Below are 27196 nucleotides of genomic sequence, written 5' to 3' on the forward strand. Positions count from 1 at the left end.
CCTGTCAAATAGTACAAATATTCTACCAAGGATGCGACATCACTACAAGAAAAGACATAGATATAGCAGCTGGTGGTTCTATTATGAAGAAAACCGAAACTGATGCTTACAAAATTATTGATAACACTGCTTCCCACTCACATGAGTGGCACCAAGAAAAAGATATCATTAGATCATCTAAAGCAGCTAGAGCCGATTCTAGCCATGACTTAGATTCCATTTCAGCAAAGATAGATGCTTTCGAGAGACGAATGGAAAAGATGACTAAGGATATTCACTCAATACGAATTAGTTGTGAGCAGTGTGGAGGACCACATTTGACAAAAGATTGTCTCAGTATTGAATTAACAATGGAACAAAGAGAGAATATTTCATACATAAACCAAAGGCCTGGAAATAATTATCAGAATAATTATCAACCGCCAAGACCGATTTACAATCAAAACCAGAATTATAACCGAAATATTCCATACAATAACCAACAAGGTCCTAGCAATCAACAAGTATCCAATAATACTTACAATCAGCAAAGACCGAATTTTCAAAACAAACCACCACAACAAACCGATGATAAAAAGCCGAATTTAGAAGATATGATGACGAAGCTAGTTGAAACTCAAACGCAGTTTTTCACATCTCAAAAACAAACAAATGAACAAAATGCTCAAGCATTTAGAAATCAACAAGCTTCTATTCAAAATCTGGAACAAGAAGTAAGTAACCTAGCAAGGTTAATAGGTGAAAGAAAACCGGGAAGTCTACCAAGCGATACAAATACTAACCCCCGGAATGAAACAGCTAAAGCTATTACCACAAGAAGTGGTACAACACTTAAACCACCTGAAATACCTGTAACTTCTGATGAAACTATTCCTACTCCACAAGAACCACAACCTGATCAAGATAAGGAAAAAGAACCGGTAGTTGAAAAGGTTAATGAAGATAACACAGTTAAGGATAAACCTTATGTTAAACCGTACCAACCACCACTTCCTTACCCGAGTAAAATGAAGAAGGAAAAACTTGAAGCCGAGCAATCCAAATTCTTGGATATGTTTAAACAGATAAATGTAAATCTTCCTTTCATTGATGTGATTTCAGGAATGCCAAGATATGCTAAATTCTTGAAAGATCTAATCACGAATAGAAAGAAAATGGAAGAACTCTCGGCTGTTACTATGAATGCTAATTGTTCAGCAGTGCTGTTGAATAAGATACCAGAAAAACTATCTGATCCAGGAAGTTTCACAATTCCATGTTTTCTGGGTAGTCTTAGTTCAATAGAAGCATTGGCAGACTTAGGTGCTAGTATAAATCTAATGCCGTATTCACTATACGCTAAACTAGACCTTGGAGAATTGAAACCAACCAGAATAAGCATACAACTAGCCGATAGATCAATAAAATATCCTAGAGGGATAATGGAGAACATGCTGGTTAAAGTTGGTAATTTAGTATTTCCAGTAGATTTTGTTGTTTTGGACATGGAAGAAGATTCTCAAGTTCCTCTCATATTAGGAAGACCATTCTTAAACACGGCTAAAGCAATGATAGACGTGTTCGGTAAGAAACTGACCCTAAGTATAGAGGATGAGAGTGTTACCTTTTTAGTTGATAGAGCAATGCAACAACCACAATCTGCAGATGATACATGTTATTATATTCAAACTATAGATGCACATGCAGAATTGTTAGAAGAATTTCCAGAATTACAAGGAACAGGAGAATGTTCTTTAGGAGAAGTTAATGAACCAATTGATGAAGCTGAAATGTTAGCTACACTTATAGCTAATGGATATGAACCAACAACAGAAGAAATTCAAATGCTAAAAGAAGAAGACAGATATCGATATAAATCATCGATAGAAGAACCTCCGAAATTAGAGTTAAAGCCACTTCCAAACCATTTGGAATACGCTTATTTACATGGTGAATCTGAATTACCTGTAATAATATCGTCTTCTCTTACTGAAAATGAGAAATCACAGCTCATTTCTGTGTTGAAAGCTCATAAACCAGCCATTGCATGGAAGATTCATGATATTAAAGGAATAAGTCCTTCGTATTGCACACATAAAATCCTTATGGAAGAAGGTCATAAAACGTATGTGCAACGCCAACGAAGACTAAATCCTAATATGCAAGATGTTGTTAAAAAAGAGATTATTAAACTCCTAGATGCAGGTTTGATATATCCAATTTCTGATAGTCCATGGGTAAGCCCAGTTCAATGCGTGCCTAAGAAGGGTGGCATGACTGTCATTACAAATGAGAAAAATGAGCTTATTCCTACTAGGACTGTAACAGGATGGCGTGTATGTATTGATTATAGAAAATTAAATGACGCCACCAGAAAAGATCACTTTCCCTTACCTTTCATAGATCAAATGTTGGAAAGATTAGCCGGAAATAGTTACTATTGTTTTCTAGATGGATTTTCCGGATATTTTCAAATTCCAATAGCACCCGAAGATCAAGAGAAAACCACATTCACGTGCCCTTATGGTACTTTTGCTTACAAACGCATGCCATTTGGACTTTGTAACGCCCCTGCAACCTTTCAAAGGTGTATGATGGCGATTTTTCATGACATGATAGAAGAATGCATGGAAGTATTCATGGATGACTTTTCAGTCTTCGGTGATACATTTAAATCATGTCTAGTTAATCTGGAACGAATGCTAATTAGATGCGAAAAATCAAATCTAGTACTTAATTGGGAGAAATGCCATTTCATGGTTAAAGAAGGCATCGTTCTTGGACATAAAATTTCAAAAGAAGGAATTGAAGTGGATAGAGCTAAAGTAGATGTAATTGCTAAACTTCCACATCCCACCAATGTTAGAGGAGTTAGGAGTTTTCTAGGGCATGCCGGTTTTTACCGACGTTTCATAAAAGATTTTTCTAAAATTGCCACTCCTATGAATAAACTCCTAGAAAAGGATGCGCCATTCATCTTTTCAGATGAGTGTATCAAATCTTTTAATATTCTTAAAGAGAAACTCACTAATGCACCGATCATGATAACACCAAATTGGAATCTACCATTTGAACTAATGTGCGATGCAAGTGATTTTGCAATGGGAGCCGTTTTAGGACAAAGGATTGAAAAACGATTTCAACCTATATATTATGCTAGTAAGACGTTACAAGGAGCACAAACGAACTATACAACTACTGAAAAAGAACTCCTTGCTATTGTCTTTGCTTTTGACAAATTTCGATCATATCTCGTTCTAGCAAAAACGGTGGTCTATACCGACCATTCTGCTCTTAGATACCTATTTTCAAAACAAGATGCTAAACCAAGATTAATCCGTTGGATCTTACTCTTACAAGAGTTTGATATTGAAATCCGAGATAAAAAGGGAGCAGAGAATCTCGCCGCTGATCATCTTTCTCGTCTTGAAAATCCCGAATTAGAAGTTCTGAATGAATCGGCCATACAAGACAACTTTCCTGATGAATATCTATTGAAGATAGATTATAAAGAAATTCCATGGTTTGCAGACTATGCAAACTACTTAGTTTGTGGATTCCTTGAAAAAGGATTATCGTACCAAAGACGAAAGAAATTCTTCAGTGATATAAAACACTATTTCTGGGAAGATCCACATCTGTTTAAAAGTTGTCCCGATGGAATAATACGCCGATGTGTATTTGGAGATGAAGCTAGTAAAATTTTAAACCATTGTCACACAGGACCAACAGGAGGGCATTATGGGCCTCAACTAACAGCAAGAAAAGTTTATGAAGCTGGATTCTATTGGCCTACAATTTACAAAGACGCACACCTTCTTTGCAAATCCTGTGATGCATGTCAAAGGGCCGGAAAAATAAGTCAACGTGATGAAATGCCACAAAATGTCATCCAAGTATGTGAAGTATTTGACATTTGGGGTATTGACTTTATGGGTCCATTTCCAAAATCTCATAATAATCTATATATACTCGTAGCCATTGATTATGTATCTAAATGGGCGGAAGCACAAGCTCTCCCAACTAACGATGCACGAGTTGTAGTCAACTTTTTAAAACGTCTTTTTGCAAGGTTTGGAACACCGAAAGCTTTAATAAGTGATCGGGGTACTCATTTCTGTAATAATCAACTTGAGAAAGTTCTTAAAAGATATGGAGTAACTCATAAGATCTCCACCGCATATCATCCACAAACAAGTGGACAAGTTGAAAATACAAACCGAGCTTTAAAACGTATTCTAGAGAAAACCGTAGGATCAAATTCGAAGGAATGGTCCATTAAATTGGAGGATGCACTCTGGGCTTTTAGAACAGCCTACAAAACTCCAATTGGAACCACACCTTTTAGACTTGTTTATGGAAAAGCATGTCATCTTCCAGTAGAAATTGAACACAAAGCATTTTGGGCTTTGAAGACATGTAATCTTGATTTACATGAAGCCGGACGTCTACGATTAAGTCAACTAAACGAATTAGAAGAATTAAGACATGAAGCATACGAAAATTCGTTAATCTATAAAGAAAGAACGAAGAAATGGCATGATAAAAGAATCAGAAGTTCAAAAGAATTTAAAGAAGGAGACAGAGTTCTTCTTTTCAATTCACGATTCAAGCTATTTCCTGGAAAATTGAAATCAAGATGGTCTGGACCATTCATAGTAAAAAGAGTTTTCCCATACGGAACGATAGAATTGATGAATTCAAATGGGATTGAATTTAAAGTTAATGGTCACAGAGTTAAACATTACATACATGGTCCGATGGAAGTCGACAACGAAGTTAATCACAATTTCGACACCACAGCTAACTAAGTGTGGGGAGAATCAAGTCTTTAAAGGATAATATGTATTTCTGTTAGAGTTAGATTGTCTGTTTTCGTGTAGTTCTCGAAAATGGAACACGTATGGTCTTTCCCTAGCAGACCCTAAAGAACTAGTCTTCTCCCCCCATTCTGAATTTTTATTTTTTTAGGTTTTTACAAAATGAAGACTGCCTGTGAACTAAACCATGGTCTAATGCTACACGCTTTGATCACTAAAAGAAATAATGACATACTACCGAGTGAATTAGTATCAGTAATCAGAGAAAGAATGGACGGAGTTAGAAAAGGATCCAGATGCGAAGATAATAAGTTACAATTTGGTAAAGGAAAATCAAAATCCGCAGCGAAAAGAAGAGCACGACACCTAGAACGATGTCACAAATGCGGAAAATGGTCACGTGGAGGTAAATGTTCAAATAATCAAACCTATTCAAATACCGAATTTGTTACTTTATGCAGAGACGGACCGTTCATATGTTTAGAAGAAAAGACAATGAATGCTCGAGGTTACGCTTATGCAGCCATGGAAAACCAATTAAACCGACTATCTTATGAATATAATAGATCATATAACTAAGAAATCTATTTCACAGGTATGTCTGTACAGTTTTTATTTTTATTTTTATTTTTAACCTTTTGATAATAAACGCTAATTTGTTCGCTAAAAAGTATTAAATTGGTATTAAATAAAATTAGGTTTGGCGACCGAAATTATTGATATTGTTCAAAAATTTATTACATCACTGCGAAATTTAACGTTTATTCTTAAGGTATAAATATCTTTAATCAATCAACCCAAAATATTTCAAAAATTCGTCATGAGTTAAATTAGGTCTTGGAACCGAAATTACTTTACCGAAAAGAGGGGCGCATATTTTTGATAATATTTGATTGATTAAAGTGGGATAAAAAGACAAAAAGATTTTTAATTTTATTTTTACCATATTTTTAAAAATTAATATTTAAATCTTAAATTAATATTGTAAACATTGTAAAAACAATATATTTAAAATTGTAAATATTTGAAAAATTAATATAAGTTTGGTGTGAATTTATAATATGAATTTATAAATTAAGTCTGGTGTGAATTTTTAAAAAATGAATTTTTAATTTTATGCATTTCAAATTTTAAGTTTGGTGTGAATTTTTAATATAAATTTTGAATTTTATATTTAAGTTGTGTGAATTTAAAAACAAAAAAATTTACTTTATCTCATTAAGTTAAAAATATGATTTTTAAAATTCGTCGTAAGTTGAAGACTAGGTCTTTGAACCGAAATTGCTTTACCCGAGGGAGGGACGAGAACTTTTATTATCATTATTTTTAATCTTATTGATTTAAAGTATGCCAAAAACATTGAAAAAATCCAAAAATCTAAGCTTTTAAAACAATCGCTTGAAAATGACAAAATTTTAAAATTTTGTCGAGGGACGGACTAGGGCATCGTCCCGAAACGACCTCGTCCTAAATAACAAGGGAAACAAAATTTTAAAATTAATTTCTTAATTGTTTTATAAGTTAAAGATTATAAAAAAAAAAAAAAAAAAAAAAGAGTAAACTCCGCGACTCGCGGAGTTTGAAGTACAAAACCTCCGCGACTCGCGGAGGGTCCAAAACCCAGAAAAAAATAAAAGAGCTGCTCGATCAGTCACTCCCCCACACGCAAACACACTGCATATACAGCTCGAAAATAACTGCGAAAAAACCCGAAAATCACCTCCAAAAATCTCAATTTTTAACCGTTAATCACCAAATTTTTTGCTAAAATCATGTTGAGAAGGATGATATCTAAGAATTACTCAAGAAAAACGGTAAATTTCTACACCTAAACACCATTTAATTCGAATTTTAGTGTTCTTGAGCTAATTTTTACCCAATTTGATTTTGATGCTTTTTAGTGTAATTAGACTTAAATTGTTTATGTATTATGCTTGTATAACCTAGATTGATGCTGTTTAACATGATTAGAAGCCTTAAACTTCAAATTTTGAATAATCTAGGGTTTGTGTTCTTGAGCAATTTGGGGCTTTTTGATATAAACAGGTTATGGCCGATTTTTGTCATGAATTGTTGCTAAATTGAGTAGTGTAACATGTCTAGGTAGTTAAATGATCCAAACTTTGAGCCTAAACATGATTTTGAGAATTAAAGTGGACTTTTTCAAGTCCAAAATTCATGAACTTGATTTTTGAAAGATAATGCCATTTGAGACTTGTTTATTTGCTAGTAATGATTATTTTGACATGTTATTTGAGTTGAATGCTTATGAACTTGGTGAAAATTTTCGTATATGCTTATTTGAAAAAGTGTAGATTTGATAAAAATGTGAAAATAAGCTTAAGTTTGATATAAATTGATAATGTCATTGTAATTATTTTGATTGATGATTTTGCTGACACTAATGCATATTTGGATGCACAAAATTTGTGTTTGATGTGTTTTGCAGAATGAAAGGGGTGAATCTTCATCCCAAGCCCGCCATGCTCCTGCTGAGAACTTGGAACAACAGGAGGTAGATAACTACTACAAGCAGGATGTACCTCATCCAGTCATGACCTTTTCAGATATGCACTTGGAACAGTTGCACCCGAACCTGAGATTTGACAGACTTTGGATAGATTATCCAAAATATCAACGGGGTTTGCATACTCTTCACTCTAAGGTTGTTGAGGTACCGAGGGTCATAGAATGGGGACCCTTAGAAGCTGTAGAATTGGCCGGGCCAATTAGGGAATTACTGGTACAGAGGTATGGTAATTCTTCTTTTAATGACTGGATATGTTTATTCACCATACGCAGACCTGTATATAAAGTATGGTGTGAAGAGTTGTTATGTAGTATAGAGTTGAATGATCGGGTAGCTAGTTTAACCGATCGTTCTTTTATTAGATTTTTGTTAGGCGGTTCGATGCGCCACATGTCTTTACTGGACATGGCTCAGGCTTTACGTATATATACGCCTGAGGAGTTAGCGTCTGCCGATTGTAGAGGATTGATACTAAACGGTAGAAAGATAGATGAGAATTTTGATACACACGGTGTGTGGAGTCAAATGACAAGCCATCACCGTTTCAAGGGGGGAAACTACTCTTATTTGGATATAGATAGAGCCGAATTAAGAGTAATACATAGGTTTTTAGCTAATTCGATTACACAAAGGGGTAAAAACAAAGAAAAGGTAAATGAACAAGATTTGTTTTACCATATGTGTATTCGAGACCCACACAGCGCTGTAAGTATACCATATTGTGTGGGTTATTATTTATCAGCTATGGTTCGGGGGATGCGTCCACATAGCATAATAGGAGGTGGTATTTTTATTACTTTGATTGGTGAATATCTCGGTGTGGATATAAGTCGGGGGGGATTATTAGTAGAAGAGCCGGAACCCCGCGACACTATAGGTTTAAATGTATACCATGGTGCGAAAGTTTTGAAGCGGCGAAATAACGCCGCAGTACGATACCATGGTAGACATCCACAGGTGGAGAGAAACCAGGAACAAGGTAATGTAGGAGGGGGGAATGAGATGCAAGAAATGCATAGGTTTATAGCTTCTCAGGAATACGAAAATGCTAGACAGAGAGCATTTGAAGATTGGCAAGTTCATCAGAACCAGATCATAGCGCATTGCCAACATATAGGTAGAAACTATATTCCTACACCGAAACCCGTCTTCCCTCCTTGGTCGATAGAGATGCAGCCACCATATCCTACGTATGACCCTGCCGAAGCATTCTATAGCACTTATGGTTATGCGTGGAACCCCTATTGGTACCAATATCATCCTTAGTTTACTTATTTTTTTTATTTTGTAATTTGTAATTATTGATATGTTTGTTAATATTGTAATCATTTTTATAATTATCTAACTTTTATTCTTAGATTTTAATAATTTTTGAATGTGGGGTAATAAACCAAACTTCAAAAATATGTATATATGTTTGCAGTTTATCTTATGTACACAACAGGGTAAAACAACGCATTTTCAAAGACTGGCATTAAGTTCAGCAAAAGCAACTAATTTTGACGACAAGATGCAAAATATATGTGAAATAACAACAAGACGGAATGAACAAATGATGTGCACCATTTATCATTCAGCAAACAAACGCCAATATATTTGAAAACTTTGGTAAAAATTTAATCATTTTCACACAAATCACCCTCAATAATTTAAATTGTTACTGATTTCTTGCAAATGAGGGCATTGCAAGATCTTAAGTGTGGGAAGGGGTTAAATTCTTTCGGATTTTAAAATTTTTTTACTTTATACACTTGGTTACCATTAAAAATACTAGTAAAGCAGTAGTTGTATTAGAATCTAGTGCTCTCTGATAAAAAAGAACAGCCCTAGTCTTATATACTGACTACCCAATTCTAGTAAAATTTTTCAATTAAATGAATTCAAATCATGTTTATACATATTTATGAACGATAAAACTAGGTTTTAACACCGAAATTATTGTTACCTCGGAAAGGACATAAATTGAGAAACAAACTAAAATGTTAAAATTCATTTAAAATGGAATAGAGGACAATAAAAAGGAAAATAAAAGCCAAGTGTGGGAAAATTTACCAAGTTATTTTAAACATATGTCACATATATCTGTAACCAATAACTGAAAATACTTTTGCTTTAAACTAAACTAAACTGTTTTACCCGATGAAAGAAAAGAAGAGATGGATCTACACGATGAATCAATTCCATCATTAAAAGGAAGTAAAGTCTTCCGAAAAAGACACGCGCTTCTTGATTTAGGTCATGAAGTTGTCGTCCAGACCAGCTGTAGGTTGACGAAAAATCTAGAAAAGTCATCACTAAAATCAGCAGGAAATCCACGGACCTCAGCATTAAACAGGGTCGCCAAGTGGTCAGATTTATCCTAACCATGAGAAGGATTTATCTCGTACAATGGGGGGGCACCATGCAAATTAGCTGGATAAGACTAATGAATCAGATCCCCAGAAAGGATAATCTCCTTAAAGATTAAAAATCAGCTTTTAAGACTGATATTACTCAATCCTAGAGATTGACCTTAAAGATTGAGAATTCAAACTCATGGAATTCAATGATATCTAAACTCGAGCTTAAACGAGAAAATATTTTGATCAAAATTATAAACCGATTTGTTTTCTGAAAACCCTATTTTCAATGCGTTCATTACCATTGAACGTAAAATCCTAGGAATTCACCTGGAATTCATTAGGTCACCTGAACTAAATCGGGTGTCAACCGTAAGAACGGTGGTTGCATAGCATGGTCAAAGACAGGACCTTGTGCCAGACCGACAAATTATAAGGGTGAGCTTTACTATTGCTCCTACCAAGGATAGTAATTGCGTCCGACACGTTATAGACCATAATCAAAAGCATGTCACGGGACATTGCCTTAAACAGTTGCTTGTTCAACGCTTTCCTTTACAACCGGACGGTAGTTTGCCGAAAGGTAATATACGGAACAAGTAAACTGGACGTGTTGCTTTCCAAATACAAGGTTAGCAAGTGGGTGACACAAAACCGCAAGTTTTGAGCTAAAATTTTCAAATCTGTAACCCACCAAACCCACAAAAATATTTTGCAAACACCGGTAAAGGGTTATCCCGGAAAACTTATCTAGGGTAAAAACTAGATTTAATTTTCAAAAGATCAAATGTTTTCATAAAGATCCAATTTCCTTAATGGATCTAAATTTTTATAGTCATGTGGGACTGTAAACCATATCGTTACTACCATAGTTTATACCGCCGTATAGAAATCACTGATGTACAAAGTGTGAAGAATAAAGAAGTGATTCTAGTATTTCAAGACAATATTGCTTGAGGACAAGCAACGCTCAAGTGTGGGAATATTTGATAATGCTAAAAACGAACATATATTTCATAGCATTATTCCTCAAGAAAGACAAGCTTTTAGTTGCAATTGTTCTATTTACAAGTGATATTCGTTTAAATAATAAAAGGTGAAGACAAAAGACAGATTCGACGAATTGAAGACGCAAACGACCAAAAAGCTCAAAAGAACAAAAGACAATCAAAAAGGTTCCAATTATTGATAAGAAACGTCTCGAAATCACAAGAGTACAAGATTCAAAACGCAAAGTACAAGATATTAAATTGTACGCGAGGACGTTCGAAAATCCGGAACCGGGACTAGAGTCAACTCTTAACGCTCGACGCAACGGACTAAAAATTACAAGTTAACTATGTATATAAATATAATATAATATATAATTAATTATATTAATTATATATATATATTATATATATATAATAAAAACCGTCGGCAGCAAGAAACTCCAAGGGTGTGAGCTGTAAATACCTCTCCGCGACTCGCGGAGTTGTAAGGGCATTTTGCCGCGAGTCGCGGAGCCCCAATTTTCAACTCTGGCTATAAAGCCAACCGAATTCTGATCAAATATCATCATCTTTTTTCTTCCTCTTCATACGTAAATATATTTATATTTATAATTTATATTTTAATTTTAATTATAATTCTAATAATAAGGGTATGTTAGCGAATGTTGTAAGGGTGTAAGTCGAAATTCTGTCCGTGTAACGCTACGCTATTTTTAATCATTGTAAGTTATGTTCAACCTTTTTATATTAATGTCTCGTAGCTAAGTTATTATTATGCTTATTTAAAACGAAGTAATCATGATGTTGGGCTAATTACTAAAATTGGGTAATTGGGCTTTGTACCATAATTGGGGTTTGGATAAAAGAACGACACTTGTGGAAACTAGACTATGGGCTATTAATGGGCTTTATATTTGTTTAACTAAATGAAAGTTTGTTAATGTTAATATAAAGATTTACAATTGGGCGTCCCTATAAATTACCATATACACTCGATCGGACACGATGGGCGGGGTATTTATATGTACGAATAATCGTTCATTTAACCGGACACGGGAATGGATTAATAGCCACTAGAATAATTAAAACAGGGGTGAAATTACATTCAAGGGTAATTGGTGTAATTGTTAACAAAGTAATAAAACCTTGGTTTACACGCAGTCGATAACCTGGTGTATTCATTAAACAAAGTATTAAAACCTTGTTACAATTCGAATCCCCAATTAGTTGGAATATTTAACTTCGGGTATAATAATAATTTGACAAGGACACTTGCAATTTATATTTATGACTGATGGACTGTTATGGACAAAAACCAGACGGACATATTAAATAATCCAGGACAAAGGACAATTAACCCATGGGCATAAAACTAAAATCAACACGTCAAACATCATGATTACGGAAGTTTAAATAAGCATAATTCTTTTATTTCATATTTAATTTCCTTTATTTTATATTTAATTGCACTTCTAATTATCGCACTTTTATTATTTGTTATTTAATCGCACTTTTAATTATCGTACTTTTTAATTATCGCAAGTTTATTATTCGCAATTTCATTATCGTTATTTACTTTACGCTTTAATTTAAGTCTTGTATTTATTTTATATTTTACATTAGGTTTTAACTGCGACTAAAGTCTTAAAATCGACAAACCGGTCATTAAACGGTAAAAACCCCCCTTTATAATAATAATATTACTTATATATATGTTTGTATTTTTATAAAAGTAAACTAATATAGCGTTGAGCTTTGTTTAAAGATTTCCCTGTGGAACGAACCGGACTTACTAAAAACTACACTACTGTACGATTAGGTACACTGCCTATAAGTGTTGTAGCAAGGTTTAAGTAGATCCATTCTATAAATAAATAAATATCTTATGTAAAATTGTATCGTATTTAATAGTTTTTCCTAGTAAAATAATAACTATTTTATATACACCTCGCATAACATCACATTCTCTCTTTGTTCCATTGTTTGTTCAATACTGAGACAATCTTTTGTTAAATGTGGTCCTCCACACTGCTTACAACTAATTCGTATTGAGTGGATATATTTAGTCATCTTTTCCATTCGTCTCTCGACAGCATCTATCTTTGCAGAAATGGAATCAAAGTCATGGCTAGAATCGGCTCTAGCTGCTTTAGATGATCTAACAATATCTTTTTCTTGATGCCACTCATGTGAGTGGGAAGCAGTGTTATCAATAATTTTATAAGCGTCAGTTGCGGTTTTCTTCATAATGGAACCACCAGCTGCTATATCTATGTCTTTTCTTGTAGTGATGTCGCATCCTTGGTAGAATATTTGTACTATTTGACAAGTGTCTAAACCATGTTGCGGACATCCTCTCAATAAATTTCCAAATCTTATCCACGCTTCATATAGAGTTTCGTTTGGTTTTTTGTGTGAACGTAACAATTTCTCCTTGAAGTCTCACGGCTTTAGATGCCGGAAAGAATTGTTTAAGAAATTTTTCAACTAAAACGTCCCATGTATCAATCGCCCCTTCAGGTAACGATTCTAACCAATCTTTGGCTTCTCCCTTTAAAGTCCAGGGAAATAACATGAGATATATCTGTTCATCCCCCACTTCTCTTATTTTAAATAAAGTACAGATCCTATTAAAAGTACGAAGATGTTCGTTTGGATCTTCCTTCGGTGCACCACTAAATTGGCATTGATTAGTTACCATGTGTAGAATTTGTCCTTTGATTTCATAATCTGGCGCATTAATGTCGGGTTGACTAATTGCATGACCTTGGCCAGTGCATTTAGCTCGCATTCGGTCTTCCATACTTAGAGGTTCCAGATTTTCCATGATTGAATTTGTTGAATCTGAATCACTATAGGATTCTGATTTAATGGGTTGTTCCTCGACAATCTCTGTTTGAATGATTGGTGGTTCTGGAGGAAAGATTAGTGGTTCAGGATCTCTGAATTATCCCTGAATATCCTCCGGATTCTCAATTGTGAGGTCAGGTTCAAAAAATGGATTATCGAAAATTTGAATTGGAGTACTTGGTTGACTGGATAACGATTCTAAAGAAAAATCAACGGCGACAATATTTGCTAGATGTCTTGATCGAGTTACAGGTGGTGAACGTATAAAAGGTGGTGAACGTTTTGCTCGGTGCATTCACTGAATATCCTTTAAATCGGAAGCTCACAACTCAGCCACTAACAAATCCAACTATTACTACGAAGCAGAAAATTTTGGATGTCTATCAATTTAACCACTTAAAATAATTTTCCGTTGAAATTTAAAGAAATTTTAGAGAAGAAATAGAAAATTATATGTCCTAAAAACTAGAGCGGCGAAAAATAAGAAAGAAAAATAGCGCGTCGAAAAATGTCGAAAAATAAAAGGTCGAAAAATAATAAAAAGAACGTAGCGTGTCGAAACTTAAAAGTCTAAAAACTAAGAATTAAAAGTTGCGTCTAAAAATATTAAAGCTTAAAAGGAATTCTATATTCAAAACAGTATAAACTTAAAAAGTACTAAAATATTAAAACGGCGTCGCAAAATTCTAAAGCACCTAAATCTTAGTCTAAAGAAAAAGCACTTAAGGGATTTTACGGCAAAGCCTAAGAATCTAGAAATAAAAATAACTATGGCAAAAACTATGACTTAGAACTAAATACGAACGAAAAATACAAATATTACGAATAAACGATTAAAAAGGTACGAAATTTTAAAAATAAAACTTAAAGTTGTAAAAATACAATTTTTATAAAAATATTATTTTTAAATTAATATTTTATAAAAGTATTAATTTTATAAGTAATAAAACTAATTAAAACCTAAAAATACAAATTTAATTAACTAAAACTAATTAATATTTTAATTAAACCCTAATTAATAATAATAATTAATTAAATAACCCTAATTTCGTAATTAATGCTGCAATGTGTGACCTGTCAGATACCTCCGCGAGTGCGGATGCCAACTGGCAAAAAGTACCGCGAGTGCGGATGCAACAGATTCAGATGAGGTGCAGGTCGATTTTTATGCAGGTTCAGTGGTTTTATATATTTTTTTTCTTTTTATGTTTTGTTTTTTAATTTTCTGTTTTTATTTTATAGAAAATGTTTTATAATATAACTAAAACTTATATTTTAAATAAAAATCACTTATTAGTATTTTATAACTAAAAATACTTTTTTAGAGACTTAAAGATATATAGTTTTTATGTTTTTATATTTTTGATATTTAAAACTTATGTAAATATATTTTTACAAAAATAACGTAAAAACTAAAAAAAAAAATTTAATAGGGTCTCGCTTCGGCGTTAAGTGTTGTTCCCTGGCAGCGACGCCAAAAATGCTTGATGTGCGTAGAGGTGTATACGAAATAGTTATATTTTTACAACAAAATACTATTAAATACGATACAATTTTACACAAGTTATTTATTTATTTATTTATAGAGTGGATATACCTAAACCTTGCTACAACACTTATAGGCAGTGTACCTAATCGTACAGTAGTGTAGTTTTTAGTAAGTCCGGTTCGTCCACAGGGAACTCGCCAAGTTTAACGCTATATTTTTAAAACTATATTTGTAAATAAATATATATATTACAATTATTATTATAAAAGGGGATTTTAACCGTTTAATGACCAGTTTGTCGATTTTAAAACTTTAGTCGCAGTTAAAACCTAATGTAAAATATTAAAAATAAATATAACTTAATTTAAAACGTAAAGTAAATAACGATAATGAAATTGCGATAAATAAAAGTGCGATAAAATAAAATTTTCGATAATTAAAAGGTACGATAAATAAAATGACAATAAATTAAAGTGCGATAATTAAAAGTGTAATTAAATATGAAATATATAAATTATGCTTATTTAAACTTCCGTAATCATGATGTTTGACGTGTTGATTTTAGTTTATTACCATGGGTTAATTGTCCTTTGTCCTGGATTATTCAATATGTCCGTCTGGTTTTTGTCCATAACAGTCCATCAGTCATAAATATAAAGTGCGAGTGTCCTCGTCAAATTATCCTTATATCCGAAGTCAAATATTCCAACTAATTGGGGACTTAAACTATAATTACACCAAGTGTCCTTGTATATAATTCACCCCTGTTTTAATAAGTCCATTAACTATTAATTCATTCCCGTGTCCGGTTAAATGAACGATTATTAATACTTATAAATATCCTGCCCATCGTGTCCGATCGAGTGTATATGGTTATTTATAGGTACGTCCAATTGTAAATCTTTATATTAAATTAACAAACTATCACTTAATTAAACAAATATAAAGCCCATTAATAGCCCATAGTCTAATTTCCACAAGTGTCGTTCTTTTGTCCAAACCCCAATTATGGTACAAAGCCCAATTACCCCGTCTTTAATATTTAGCCCAACATCATGATTACTTCAATTTAAATAAGCATAATAATAACTTAGCTACGAGACATTAATTTAACAACAAAATTAAACATAACTTACAGTGGGTGTTATTAGCGTAGCGGTACACGGACAGAGTTTCGACTTACAAAACCTTAAAACATTCAACTAACCTAACCTTATTATTATCACTAACTTAAAATTAAAATTACAAATTGAGATTAATATTTGGAGTGATAATTGATACATATATTATGTATGTAGAGTAGGAAATAGAAAAAGATGTAAAAAATTCGATCAGAATGCGCGACTTTTATAGCCACATATTTCACTGTAGACCTCCGCGAGTGCGGATATTTTGTTCACAAAAGTTCCGCGAGTGCGGAGGTATGGATTACAGCTCATCTCTTGATTTAAACGTGGGCTGCTGTATTTTTTTAATATATATATATATATAATATATATAATATATATAATTATATATATATTATATTATATTCTTGTGCATTTTTGACTTGTAATTTTTGGTCCGTTGCGTTGCGCATTGAAAGTTGGTTCATGCCTCGGTTTCGGATTTTCGAACGTCCTTGCGTACTATTTAATATCTTGTACTTTGCGTTTTGCATCTTGTACTCTTGTAATTTTGAGACGTTTCTTATCAATAATTTGAACCACTTTGATTGTACTTTGTACTTTTTAGCTTTTTGGTCGTTTGCGTTTTCAAATCGTCGAGTCTATCTTTTGTCTTCACCTTTTATTATTTAAATGAATATTACTTGTAAATAGAACAATTGCAACTAAAAGCTTGTCTTTCTTGAGAGATAATGCTATGAAATATATGTTCGTTTTTAGCATTATCAACTAGTGATTCACGAACGTTAAAACTTGTAAAAACTATATGATGACATATATATGATTATATATATAGTTAACATGATATTATGATAAGTAAGTATCTCATTAGGTATTTTAACAATGAGTTATATACATAAAATTGAGTTTATTGAATTAAGAAACTCGAAACGATATATATAACGATCATCGTTATAACAACGTCTTACTAAATACACATGAATCATATTAAGATATTGATACACTATGCTTAATCATGATAAATGATAACTAAACATGTCATTAAGTGTATTAACAATGAACTACATATGTAAAAACAAGACTACTAACTTAATGATTTCGAAACGAGACATATATGTAACGATTATCGTTGTAACAACATTTAACTGTATATATATCATACTAAGATATATTAATATATCATAATATCATGATAATGTATTAATTTAACATCTCTTTAGATATAATAAATAATGGGTTAACAACATTTAACAAGATAGTTAACCTAAAGGTTTCAAAACAACATTTACATGTAACGACTAACGATGATTTAACGACTAAGTTAAAATGTATATACATGTAGTATTTTAATATGTATTCATACACTTTTGAAAGACTTAAAGACACTTATCAAAATACTTCTACTTAACAAAAATTCTTACAATTACATCCTCGTTCAGTTTCATCAACAATTCTACTCGTATGCACCCGTATTCGTACTCGTACAATACACAGCTTTTAGATGTATGTACTATTGGTATATACACTCCAATGATAAGCTCTTAGCAGCCCATGTGAGTCACCTAACACATGTAGGAACCATCATTTGGCAACTAGCATTAAATATCTCATAAAATTACAAAAATATTAGTAATCATTCATGACTTATTTACAAGTAAACAAAATTACACATCCTTTATATCTAATCCATATACCAACGACCAAAAACACCTACAAACACTTTCATTCTTCAATTTTATTCATCTAATTGATCTCTCTCAAGTTCTATCTTCAAGTTCTAAGTGTTCTTCATAAATTCTATAAGTTCTAGTTTCATAAAATCAAGAATACTTCCAAGTTTGCTAGCTTACTTCCAATCTTGTAAAGTGATCATCCAACCTCAAGAAATCTTTCTTATTTACAATAAGATATCTTTTTAATACAAGTTAATACTCATATTCAAACTTTGATTCAATTTCTATAACTTTAACAATCTTATTTCGAGTGGAAATCTTACTTGAACTTGTTTTCTTGTCATGATTTTGCTTCAAGAACTTTCAAGCCATCCAAGGATCCTTTGAAGCTAGATCTATTTTTCTCATTTCCAGTAGGTTTATCCACAAAACTTGAGGTAGTAATGATGTTCATAACATCATTCGATTCAAATATATAAAACTACCTTATTCGAAGGTTTAAACTTGTAATCACTAGAACATAGTTTAGTTAATTCTAAACTTGTTCGCAAAAAAAAGTTAATCCTTCTAACTTGACTTTTAAAATCAACTAAACACATGTTATATATCTATATGATTTGCTAACTTAATGATTTAAAACCGGAAAACACGAAAAACACCGTAAAACTGGATATACGCCGTCGTAGTAACACCGCGGGCTGTTTTGGGTTAGTTAATTAAAAACTATGATAAACTTTGATTTAAAATTTGCTCTTCTGAAAAAATGATTTTTCTTATGAACATGAAACTATATCCAAAAATCATGGTTAAAGTCAAAGTGGAAGTATGTTTTTCAAAATGGTCATCAAGATGTCGTTCTTTCGACTGAAATGACTACCTCTTACAAAAAAGACTTGTAACTTATATTTCCGACTATAAACCTATACTTTTTTCTGTTTAGATTCATAAAATAGAGTTCAATATGAAACCATAGCAATTTGATTCACTCAAAACGGATTTAAAACGAAGATATTATGGGTAAAACAAGATTGGATATTTTTTGATTGTTGTAGCTACGGGAAATGTTGTAACAATTCTATACAAATCATATCCTAGCTAACTTATATTGTATTATACATGTATTCTAATATATTATGTAATCTTGAGATACCATAGACACGTATGCAAATGTTTTGACATATCATATCGACCCATCTATATATATTATTTGGAACAACCATAGACACTCTATATGCAGTAATGTTGGAGTTAGCTATACAGGGTTGAGGTTGATTCCAAAAATATATATACTTTGAGTTGTGATCTAGCCTGAGACGTGTATACACTGGGTCGTGGATTGATTCAAGATAATATATATATCGATTTATTTCTGTACATCTAACTATGGACAACTAGTTGTAGGTTACTAACGAGGACAGCTGACTTAATAAACTTAAAACATCAAAATGTATTAAAAGTGTTGTAAATATATTTTGAACATACTTTGATATATATGTACATATTTGTTATAGGTTCGTGAATCGACCAGTGGCCAAGTCTTACTTCCCGACGAAGTAAAAATCTGTGAAAGTGAGTTATAGTCCCACTTTTAAAATCTAATATTTTTGGAATGAGAATACATGCAGCTTTATAAATGTTTTACAAAATAGACACAAGTACATGAAACTACTTTCTATGGTTGAACGATCAAAGCCGAATATGCCCCTTTTACTTGGTAACCTAAGAATTAGTAAACCAGTCTACTAATTGACGAGAATCCTAAAGATAGATCTATTGGGCCCAACAAACCCCATCCGTTGTAGCGGATGCTTTAGTACTTCGAGTTTTTATATCATGTCCGATGGATGTCCCGGAATGATGGGGATATTCTTATATGCATCTTGTTAATGTCGGTTACCAGGTGTTCACCGTATGAATGATTTTTATCTCTATGTATGGGATGTATTGAAATATGAAATCTTGTGGTCTATTATTATGATTTGATAATATATAGGTTAAACCTATAACTCACCAACATTTTTGTTGACGTTTTAAGCATGTTTATTCTCAGGTGATTATTAAGAGCTTCCGCTGTTGCATATTAAAATAAGGACAAGATTTGGAGTCCATGCTTGTATGATATTATGTAAAATTGCATTCAAGAAACTTATTTTTGATGTAATATATTCATATTGTAAACCATTATGTAATGGTCGTGTGTAAACGGTATATTTTAGATTATCATTATTTGATAATCTACGTAATGCTTTTTAAACCTTTATCGATAAAATAAAGGTTATGGTTGTTTTAAAAATGAATGCAGTCTTTGAAAAACGTCTCATATAGAGGTCAAAACCTCGCGACGAAATCAATTAATATGGAACGTTTATAATCAATATGAACGGGACATTTCAGTATGCTCCAACTGACGAACCACGAAAAAATTTAAACGGTTTCAAGAAAGTGCCAGAAAAGATATTGAGCGTGCATTTGGAGTATTACAGGGTAGATTTGCAATGTTAAAAACTCCGGCGAGATGTTTGGACTTCAACAAACTTAGAAGACATATGTATGCTTGTCTCTATTATATAACATGATTCAAGAAAATAACGGTTTTGTTATTGGACGGAGAGAAGAAAGAATGATAGAAAGGGACCCACCACGACGGTTAGAAAGGGATTTGAGGAATCGAGATGCAAGGGTTAAGGAAATAAGAGATAGGCAAGTTCACAGAAAGTTAGAGGCAGATTTAACCTAGCACGTTTGGAACTTATCACCTTACTTTTGTACCGCTAATGAGTAATTTGTTATGTATTTTCTAGTTTCGTTTAGAAAATTTAAATTATGTAATTTTTTATTTAGTAATTTAAATCAATGTACTTCATGTTTACTTATTTCCATAAAATATAGCCGTTTATTATTCATTCCTAAAACGATTACATTAATTCCTAAAAATAGAAAAACGACTTAGTTAATACGATTCCTAACGGCTTTCTTCATCAAACATAGTCATTAATCTTCATAATCGCGAATATCGTATTGTTGAAACGGCGGAGATTCAGGTACATCTTCATCTTCACTTTCCTGAATGACGTAGCTTTCATCCCTAAATTCAGAATAAAGGGTAATTGATTGCTTACGTACCAAAGCTCGCCCAATCAACTCAAACCAATCGTGGTCTTCTTCAAGTAGCGTGGCGGAACCGTTAGGTTTTTTGAAATACCAAAATTGTCTGAAACAATATGGTATGTCTCCTTGGAGATATTCAAGCAGCTTCAAAAAGTTACCACACTTACGCAAATCCATGAAATAATCTCGTGTTTCGTAAGGTGTATAATTCATCAATTCTCGATCAAATTCACCTCCGTAATGAAGTTTTACGCAAACATTCAACGGACTCATTTTGAATAATTGAGATAGTTTTAGGAGAAATGAATTGTGTGTTATGATTTGAGATGAGTGAGTGTTTATATAAGGGGAAAAACAAAAACTAGCCGTTAGAAACAAAATATAAAAAAAAAAAAACGTTCAAATATAGCCGTTGTAATTAAAAAATATTTTTAAAATATAAACATAATAAAAATAATAATATAAAACAATTAAATAAAACACAAAAATACACAAAAATTGAAAATAAAATGTCATATCAACATTCCATTAAACCCACCCACACCACCAACCCACACCACCAACCCACACCACCGCTACTCCACACAAATAACCTACACGGCCTAGTCATTAAATAAGTACAAAAAAACAACTTACGCTCTCAACCACTACAAATAGTCAAGGCGATTGTTACTTGAGCCCGAATAATTTGGTGAAAATGGAAAATGCAAAAAAGAGGGGAAACGCCGCTTTCCTAAAGGGGGGGCATCGTCCTTGCAGTGTCATAATTTTATAAAAGTTAAGTGGATTGATTGTTTTGTAATCTCAAAAAGTGGGGTATATATATTCAAAAACAGTTGTGGAGGCCCATTTGTTCCAGAATTCTCACAAGTGTGTTTTAGTGAGAGAGTAGAGGAAGTTGTTGGTTGAAGAAGAGGAAGGCTTAAACTCTTTAATTGAAGCTTAAAAACCTTGCAAAAATTCACTGGTTTTGTGTGATTGTGACGGTAGTGTTTATAGACGGTTATCGCTGGCCAGAATTTGAATGAGTTAGGGCACCAGGCGTGCTTGTTTTTCGCCGTCGCCCAATTTTAACGCCGGGGAAGTTAGACGCCGGCCACTCCGTCCCAGCGTTAAACCACCGTCACCAACCGCCGTCGCAGCCACCGTTAGCCATTTAACGCTGTGTTTTTTTTCTTCTTTTCTTTCTTCTTCTTTTTCTTAAATAATAATATTAAAAGTATTAAAAAATAATTACATAATGAATTTAACATTGAACGATTTCCCCTGTTTTGACCTCAGTGTTAAACTTTACACTGAGATTTAACACTGAGTCGGTGAGCCCAGTGTCACGACTCCTAGTGCTCTTAAAGGAAAAAATAAACTGCTATGATTACCATAATCAAAGAGATGTGGATAAATAGACGAGTATGATAACTGCTATACTGCTAATGTAATACTCAATAAACTGCTGCTAGCACCTACAATTTCAAAGTTTGTAAAAGTGTTCCTCGGGGAAAAAAATATCTCTGAAACATGTATGCAAGTCAAAATTTTATTATTCTTTTTCTTCCATAAGTAGGTAGTAAGTAGTAAAAAATGTCTATCAATATTTGAAACTTGTATCATAAGTCCTTGATGTTTTCTAAGATGGAGTCTATATCTGGGGTAACAATGGCACGCTTATTGAGTTCCCCGATATTGCAACAATGCTTCTCTTGAGTATTGATGGCAACAACATCTTGAGCGAAAGTACAGTCTAGACCTCCAGTAACCTGCATCAATTCAATTCAATTGTTGTTACATCAATGTTTAAATTAATTTAGGAACGCTTATTGTGTTCAGACATCACATCAGATAACTTCAAAATTTTAGGTTCAATTCTCACATTGTACAAATGATCTCCTAGTTTCAGCTTTACAGCACCGCTCTTATACACCAACATTTTACCCATGAAGCCTGCAGGAAGTTCATTCAAACTGCACCCTTTTGAAAACAATCCTCCTGTAGTATTATTATTACTATTAACTGATGAATTTGAACCCGATGCTATCCCATCACCACCCTCTGTCTTGACAGATTCCTTTGGTAGCGGCAAAGCTGGGGGCAGTTGCATGAGAATCAATTTTTTTTCCAAGTCTTCCTCCTACCAATAATTACATTTACAAGAAATTATAACCAATTATTATTTATTAATAGTGAACTTGGTTACAAGTTACGTTTCTAAACGAACCATTAAACCAAGCTCTTCAGCTGGCTTTAAAGACGACTCAATGTATGCATTTGTTTCTGAATCCTCCTTGAATTCTTGTTCATCCAGAAGCTCTATATTACAACAAGAAAAAAAAAAAAAAAAAAAAAAAAAAAGCTAATTAAAATACTGGCATACTGCAGTAATAAATACAAGTAGGAGTTTAAAATAAGTGAGCAAGAAAGTTTAATAGATGTGAATAATAATACCATTAAAAGAACTACAGGCGACTATTTTAGTACATATTGAAACGGCTTAGGTGGTTGAACTCACTTGAACTGACCTGAAAAGGTTTTATCAAAATATATTTTCCTTTCTAAAAGAATAATCAGAGCGCAAGCTTTGATTATAAAAGTTAACATTATTTCAAAAATAATCTGGTCTTTTTATATATAAAATTGAAATTGATTGATATAAGAATTATTATTATTATTTAATTATTTATTATATGTTATAATATTTGAATTATAACATGTTTGGCCCATTTCATTTATAACTCGGTTTTTTTTTTTTTAACCCACGTGAACCATTATTAGATATCATAATACTGTAGCAAACCAAAATGACACATTCCATTAACGGAAGATCGCACAACTACTCCACTAGTTATCTGCTGCATTGAACCGACCATTTTAATACAAGAATATACCTGGATTTCCTGAGTATGGCGTCCTTAGAGGTAGAGTAACAGGATAGTACTTGTAATAGTCCTGAAGCATAATAATAATAATAATATACTAATTAATTAATAACTTAGTAATAAAAGATAACTAATATGATGCGAATAGTTTTCAAAGATTGTACTAGTAATCCACTACTAATTCCACTTATAAAAATAACACTCGGGTAAGGATGTATTTCACCTACCCATGGTTCCTTGTATTCTTTTGTTCCGATTCCTGAGGTTGTAGCAGGAGCACCTGGATTGATACAAACCATAATTGATGAAGATTATATCAAAAAATTGGCAGCGAGATTAATCTTGAACATGGTGATGAATATAAGAATGAATTATGTACCTCCAGACTTGGGCCCAGAAGAACCAAAATTAAATGACGAAACTCGTGTCTTTGAGGCTGTGATTAGGGTACATAATAAGAGAGGGTATATCAGACCTCTATATCATCACATAATGCAAAGCATCACAAATATACTGATGCATCGTCATGAGGGACCAACGAGTATTTGTTTTTATAAAAGGTGCAATTAATGGAAAACTTACTAAAAGCAAAAAATAATAAATTGCGAGACTGATATATTACATATAAAAAGCATAGAAATTGCTCAAATAGAATAAAAGCAAGTCCCATATTTTTAATCTGGTCTAAGAAGTAAATAACATCTAAAAGGGAAATTAGTGTCTCACTGCATAAGCTTCTTTCTACTAAACAAAGACCAATTCAGGTAATGAAGACAACAAAAACAGAATATTTAACATACAGTCAGTCAGGTTCATAAAATTTGAACATGGTTGCTTTTCTTGTACAATCTATAAGGTTAAGGTGTTGTACGCATACTAATGAGGAAACTATATTTAGGTTAGAGGAAGTAGTTAATATAGACCCTCAATAACGAAGAATGATGAGATACTTAAGAATAGAATTGATGTACCACGTAGTAGAAAATCAGGGATAATAAAGGTTATGCCAATGACTAGTTACCACATATAATAACTACAAAAGCTATGCAACTGACTACTATTAATTTAGTCTGCAAAGAAAAACAAAAATGATGACATCAACATGAATTTATACAATAGCCGGAGTAAATGTTGTTATAACCTTGCTAAGATCTGAAGACTAAAAGTGAGAGGTAAATAAAGATGTAAAAAAGTGGCAAAATAAAGAAGAAGAAACGTTACCCTTAATTTCAGGTTTGAATTTAGGCCTGTTAGAAGCTTCCTGCAGATGAAGAGCAGCACAAAGCATTAATAAAAAGGGGGTAATGGCTAATAGAAAAAGGGAATAATAAATATATAATAATCCAGGTATAGGAATGGAGAATTTTGATTAGTTGAAGTGTGATGAGATTGGAAGGAGACATTATGAACTTTTTTTGATTAACAAAAGAGAGAGTAGTAAGTACATTGAAGCGCTTCATCAATTCGTGTGCCTTAACATCATCAATTTCAGTCACCTCAACCATCTCACTAGACACACACACACACAAAAAATGCATTCAGAGTCACATATATATACGAAAGAGTGCAGCAAAATGCAATTTAAAGTCAATAATACTTACGGTTTAGGTAAAACTAGCTTTTGCTCTCTGCGAGGAGGTGCTTTGGGCATAAATTTCAACTGAAAATCAAACAATTATCATTGATTCATATTCATATAAATAAATGTAATTTATAAAACAAGTAAATGAACATAATAGTGTAGTGAATAACAGCAGAAGAAACCACCTTTCTCTGTGGTGGTTTTGTAGAAGCACCATTGATATTTTTCTCATCCATTACCACAAATTAATTTCTTAAATCAATAGAGTAATGAAAACTATCGATTCTCCGTCGAAAATCGCCGTACAACTGTTTAGTGTTTTATATAACAGATGATAACGGCGGCGGCGGCGGCGGCAACTGCAGTGGTGACGGAGATGGTGAGGGGATTCATTAAACCGCTGAATTTCATCTTCCTTATATACTACGACGAGTAACACATTGAGATCATATTTACAGAAAACGTCCCTACCATATAACTGTTATAAAACTAATAATTGGATGATAATTTTATTATTATTATAGATATTGCATAGTATATTTTTTTGAGTATAAATAGGTGTGTTGAGTTAGAGTTTATGGGATGTATTTTTTGGTTAACAAAAACACACTCTCTCTCTAGATTCCAAATGCCACCAAACTCTCATTGTACATTTTTCTATAAATAAAAAACCAATTACTCATACCTTTTGTTCAACCTTTGTTTTCTCCGTTTTACAGTATCTCTATCTCTATATACCTTCTACAGTCAAGAACCACTAAAGGTAGTTATAAGCCTACTGAATTATAACACGTTATCAGCACGATTATCTCAACATTTATACTAAATATGGTTGGCTCTGCCACCTAACTAATATATGGTCGGTTATACCACCTAAATGATATATGGTCGACACTGTCGCCTAATTTACATTTATGTTATCTAACATTTATTTATGTATACTAACATTTACATTTATGTTATTTAACATTTATTTATGTATACTAACATTTACAGTTATGTTCACTAACATTTATATTTATGTTATTTAAGTTATATATGGTCGGTTATACCACCTGAATTATATTTTCTATAATCTAACTCTTATTAACTTCACTAACATTTATATTTATGTTATTTAAGTTATATATGGTCGGTTATACCACCTGAATTATATTTTCTGTAATCTAACTCTTATTAACTTCACTAACATTTATATTTATGTTAATAAGACCTCATGATTGTACGCAACACGTCATTTGACAACACGGTACTTTATGTACGCAACACGTCATTTGACAACACGGTACCATGGGTCGAGATTAATTCCGATCAATACAAATACGATGGGGTCTTTATATGTTATCTAACATTCATGATTACTTATGCAATAAATCATTATTTATTTCATGCATACTAATGTTTATTCTTAAAAGTAAATCTTAAAAGTTAAAATAAGAAAAAATAGTTTGTATTTTTATTAAAAGTAAATCTTAAAAGTTAAAATAAGAAAAAGTAGTTTGTATTTTTATTAAAAGTAAATCTTAAAAGTTAAAATAAGAAAAAGTAGTTTGTATTTTTATTAAAAGTAAATCTTAAAAGTTAAAATAAGAAAAAGTAGTTTGTATTTTTATTAAAAGTATAAATCTTAAAAGTTAAAATAAGAAAAAGTAGTTTGTATTTTTATTAAAAGTAAATCTTAAAAGATAAAATAAGAAAAAGTAGTTTGTATTTTTATTAAAAGTAAATCTTAAAAGTTAAAATAAGAAAAAAAAATCTTGTCCTTTATATTACTCATACGCGTTTTGATATAGTGACTTTATTCGTTAACGTCAACTAATGACGTTACAACGGTCAT

The 27196-nt window shown here is 32.4% G+C and overlaps 1 protein-coding gene across 1 annotated transcript; it reads right to left on the reverse strand.

Moving 5' to 3' along the window:
* Positions 1-22300: 22300 nt before the first annotated feature.
* On the reverse strand, positions 22301-25728 carry LOC139904377 (uncharacterized). The gene is made up of 10 exons (XM_071886314.1): positions 25545-25728; positions 25379-25437; positions 25223-25286; positions 24999-25038; positions 24157-24213; positions 24005-24057; positions 23787-23847; positions 23120-23211; positions 22775-23032; positions 22301-22661 (listed from the first exon to the last, which is right to left on the reverse strand). The coding sequence occupies exons 1-10, from the start codon at positions 25593-25595 to the stop codon at positions 22512-22514; spliced, it is 885 nt and encodes a 294-aa protein (XP_071742415.1). The 5' UTR covers positions 25596-25728; the 3' UTR covers positions 22301-22511.
* Positions 25729-27196: the final 1468 nt, after the last annotated feature.

Source organism: Rutidosis leptorrhynchoides, chromosome 4 (genome assembly GCF_046630445.1).
Source record: "Rutidosis leptorrhynchoides isolate AG116_Rl617_1_P2 chromosome 4, CSIRO_AGI_Rlap_v1, whole genome shotgun sequence".
In the NCBI taxonomy this organism is placed as follows: domain Eukaryota; kingdom Viridiplantae; phylum Streptophyta; class Magnoliopsida; order Asterales; family Asteraceae; genus Rutidosis; species Rutidosis leptorrhynchoides.

Excerpts from the sequence above, each read along its gene's own strand:
- LOC139904377 (XM_071886314.1), bottom strand. The coding sequence starts at position 25,595 with ATGGATGAGAAAAATATCAATGGTGCTTCTACAAAACCACCACAGAGA. Across the intron at positions 25,438-25,544 it reads CAAAACCACCACAGAGAAAG|TTGAAATTTATGCCCAAAGC; the intron begins GTGGTTTCTTCT and ends TTTGATTTTCAG. Across the intron at positions 25,039-25,222 it reads AATTGATGAAGCGCTTCAAT|GAAGCTTCTAACAGGCCTAA; the intron begins GTACTTACTACT and ends CTTCATCTGCAG.